Genomic DNA, 3941 nt, shown 5'->3' on the forward strand with positions numbered 1-3941 from the left:
TTCTTCTACTTTTGGGCCTGTTCCATGTGCATTTTATTATGATGTTCATTATTGTTATTATTATTTCTTCTTCCTTTGGGCCTGTCCCACGTGCCAGTTTGTCTAGTTTGGTAATTAGTTCCAAYTGAAAACCTTTTCCACTCTCCACACAGCATGTGCATGCCCAGAATTTGGAGTTTACACAAGAGGGGAGAAGGGAATGTTTCCTCTTTGCCTCTTTTAGTGTGGGTTGATGCTGGTTTTAGCTGCCCATCCCTGGGTTCATGGGGTGCAGGGGGGTGCATGGGGTTCCTGATGCACAGACTGCACACGGGTGACACTTCCCCAAAGGRTTTCTCACCTGTCCTGACCATGCACCCCCTGCTTGTCTCACCTTTGCAGCACTCTGTCTAAATGTGGGCACGCTGCTGTGGCAACACTTTACCCCTTCACCTGGCAGCACACCTACATCCCCGTCCTGCCAGCCTCCATGATCGATATCGTGTGCTCTCCGACCCCCTTCCTCATTGGCATCCTCTCCTGCTCCTTGCCACAGCTCCAGGACCTGCCCATAGAAGAGGTGAGAGTGTGTAAGGCATGGACAGTGTCAGTGGGATGAGGTTGAACCTCTCAGGAATCATCTCTGGATTCTGTCTGAATATAAACTCTCAAACTTTTCTGAGCCGGATAAATGTCAGGGTGTTCCAGTGTCAACAGTGATAAATAACATTCACTGTTCTCAGGGACAAGYTGCAGTTATGCAAAACTTGTGTTTTGTGTGTGACATCCCCATTTAAAAAACATCCCACTTTAAAAAAAACAAATTAAAAGCCTGGTTTTTTTTTTTCTGTACCTGGTTATGAGTGTATTTTCTACATCTTTCTCCAGGTTCTGATTGTTGATCTTTGTGCTGACAAGTTCTTGCAAGAGGTGAGTGAAATAACAATACCATAGAACCTGGCATAGTTCTATGCCAGGAAAAGGCATTGATGAAAGAAAATGAAAACAAGAAATCAGGAAAAGCTGATATTTATGGAGACTCCAGTGGCTGAAGAAATACCTTGTAATCCTTTTTARCAACAGAGAAAGGAACAAGCTTATAAATCCTCATTGCAGGGTTGGGGTTCAGTGAGGTGGAGAGCTCTGCAAAGCCAAAGATGCTGCTTTGAGCTGAGTTTAAAAACTSTTACTTGGTTTRTTATGTAAAGGGGATCCCTAAGATTCCTGAAATTAAAAAACTKTTACTTGGTTTATTATSTGAAGGGGATCCCTAAGATTCTCTGCTGCTTTCTGTCTGTCTCTCCCTGTTCTGTACAGCACTTTCTCCAGCTGGGGTGTTTTTCTTGATTTGGGTTGTTGTTTTTCCCAGGAGTGACAGTCGAAGGAACAAATTATCACAGTTCACTTGTGGTTCTCTGCTGAACTTCCCCTAAAGTGCTTCTGCATCCCCAGACAAGAAGCTATAAAAATTCTGGGTGTTTCATTACTAGTTCAGAATATTTGCTTCTCCTTTTCCTTGCCTCACTCCTCTGTTTTGCATTGCAGCCTGCAACTGGAGAAAGGTATTCAAGGATTGGGGGGATTTTTTTTAACCATATTACTGAGACTCTCATGTTTTCTCAACAGAATTTTATTGTTTTTGTGTGTTTTACTGGTGAAATAAGCCTGAGTCTGTGTGGTGGTCAGTTGTGTGTGACTCTAATAAAATGCACTTGGGGATGCTGAGCAAATGTTTTTGATTTCTGTGGCTGCAAGACAAATATATTATCTCCATCAAGATACACCATTTCACAGAATAACCCCCCTCTAACTGCTTTAGGCATGTTCTGAATATTTCTAATCTATCCCCTTGTTCTGCTGATGGGAATAACACAAAAGCCMTTCCTTGGCCATTTCTGTCTGTAGGTATCAGATGAGGACGAGATCCTGCCCCATAAACTCCAGGCTGCACTTGTACAAATCCTGGAAGAGCGAAGTGAAATCCTGTCACAYGGGCAGAGTGACACACAAGGTACTTTCTGTGGAAAAGTTTCCACGTGGAAAAGTGTTTTCCCATTAGCAGATCTCAACCACGGAGTTGATATAAATGAACAAATGGAAATAAACACCAAGAGGTGACATTGTAGTTGTTTTCCTGTGCTCTTGCTGAGAGCATCTTCCTTGTGAATGTGTGAAAAGCTTGGTGTGCTGGCAGTTCCTCTTTTCACAATCAGAGCCCAACAGCATCAGTTTCTGTGCTTTCAGTTTTATTTTTCTAAGTGGCAGAGACAATGTTTTTCTCAGAGAATGCAGCAAGTTCCTGTATTTTAGAAGGTAATCTGAGAGATCATTTTCAGGGTTGAACAGTTTTATACATGATCCATCAGATAAGGAAGTGTGAGGAACTTAAAAAGCTCTGCGTGGCCTGAGAGAACGGCATCAGCAAATCATATAATTCCACACAAACAAAGTTAGTTTTCCAAAGAGTTTGTCTTCTATAGTTTGCCTGATGCTTTAAGAGAATTAAACTTAGCCTGCTATGAGCTGACAGCTTATTAGTCACCAGCTGTTTGACAGGGAAAATGAAATTATGAATATTTTAACTACTGGAAAGGCTTAGAGGGGAACCTGTCCCAGCTGCAGCAGAAAGTTAACAACGGGAAATTGAATCTTTGAGCTGTGACTTCTTTGATATCAATCACCTGGAATTTCCTAGTGTGAGACAACCAGCCCAAAAAGTTCCTGAGCTCCCCAAAAACGCTGCTCCACCTTTAGGAGAGGAACAAACCACAGTGACCACTGAATGTCCTCCCCGCAGGTGACACGAGCCTGAACTCTCTGGTCTCCGAGGCTTTTGTGCGGTTYTTCGTGGAGATCGTGGGCCACTACTCGCTGCACATGAGCGTGACRGAGAAGGGCGAGCGCGTGTTCCAGMGGGAGCCMTTCCGCAAATCCCACGGCTCCCGCACCGTGCGCCACTTCCTGCACTGCTTCATGGAGACCCAAATGTTCGCCGGCTTCATCCAGGACCGCGAGCTCAGCAAGAACCTGGTCAAAGGTGGGTCTGACATCACCCTGCTGATTCACAGACTCGTCTGCTGGTGGAATTTTGTTATATGGAATAGCCCAGTGCTGTTCTAATTACTCAAAATAACTCAGTTTATAAAGCAAAAGAATTTCTGCATCTCTCTCCTTTCCCCTTGATCCTGCATCTTACGCACACCACACACAGGATTTCCTTACGTAGCCTTGTTAATCTTGATGCCACACTCCATCTTTTAGCATAACTCATTTGGTGAGTGATTTTTAATTTTTTTTTTCTCTTTAGGCCTTTTTGAGGTGCGTGCCTTGGAGTATTTGGAGAGTATTCCAGAGACGGAACGAACTGGAATGAACAAAATCCTTCGCAGTCTTGGTAAAGGAGCACACTTGCTTTTTGTTGATTTTTTTTTAATTAATTTTAGCTATTGAATAATTAATTTGATACAAAGGAGAGCAGGACCCCTTCTTTGCCTTGTGCACCTGTGTTCCCCTGTTTACATTTACCACTCCAGGGGACACTGAACACTGTAAKATTTTTCTTTTATTTTTAAGCTTTTGAGTCTTTTTCTAAAGTTGGTGAGAATTGCTGCTCTGAGAGCTGTCCAAACTCTGGTTGAGGACATGCTCAGGGGACAGAGGTTGTGTCTGCTGGCAGAGCTGGCCATGTGTGGCTTTCCACCTTAAGTTCCTCAGCTTGATGAGTCCCGAAGTGTCTCCAATTCACAGAATCACACGATGATTTGGGTGGGCAGGGACACCTTCCACTATCCCAGGTTGATCTAAGCCCTGTCCAACCTGGCATTGGACACTTGCAGATATCCAGGGGCAGCCACAGCTTCTCTGGGCACCCTCACCTAAAGCTCCTAATGCTGTTTATTTCTCCGCAGGCAGTAAAATGAAATTCCTTCAGAAGAAGTGACCGGGCGCTGCTGCGGGACAGC

At 44.1% G+C, this 3941-nt stretch overlaps 1 protein-coding gene across 3 annotated transcripts in view; it reads left to right on the top strand.

The window, feature by feature from the left end:
* The window catches only part of DENND2C (DENN domain containing 2C), a 25184-nt gene extending 21243 nt beyond the window's left edge, over positions 1-3941 (top strand). For all 3 annotated transcript variants that reach the window (XM_057375213.1, XM_057375212.1, XM_057375211.1), the window contains exons 14-19: positions 382-559; positions 868-909; positions 1885-1990; positions 2777-3016; positions 3287-3373; positions 3888-3941. In XM_057375213.1, the coding sequence (XP_057231196.1) occupies positions 382-559; positions 868-909; positions 1885-1990; positions 2777-3016; positions 3287-3373; positions 3888-3919 (685 nt within the window). In that variant the 3' untranslated portion in view covers positions 3920-3941. The remainder of the gene's footprint in view (positions 1-381; positions 560-867; positions 910-1884; positions 1991-2776; positions 3017-3286; positions 3374-3887) is intronic.

This window comes from Malurus melanocephalus, unplaced genomic scaffold (genome assembly GCF_030028575.1).
Source record: "Malurus melanocephalus ecotype Western Australia unplaced genomic scaffold, MMel_1.1 scaffold_243, whole genome shotgun sequence".
In the NCBI taxonomy this organism is placed as follows: Eukaryota; Metazoa; Chordata; class Aves; order Passeriformes; family Maluridae; genus Malurus; species Malurus melanocephalus.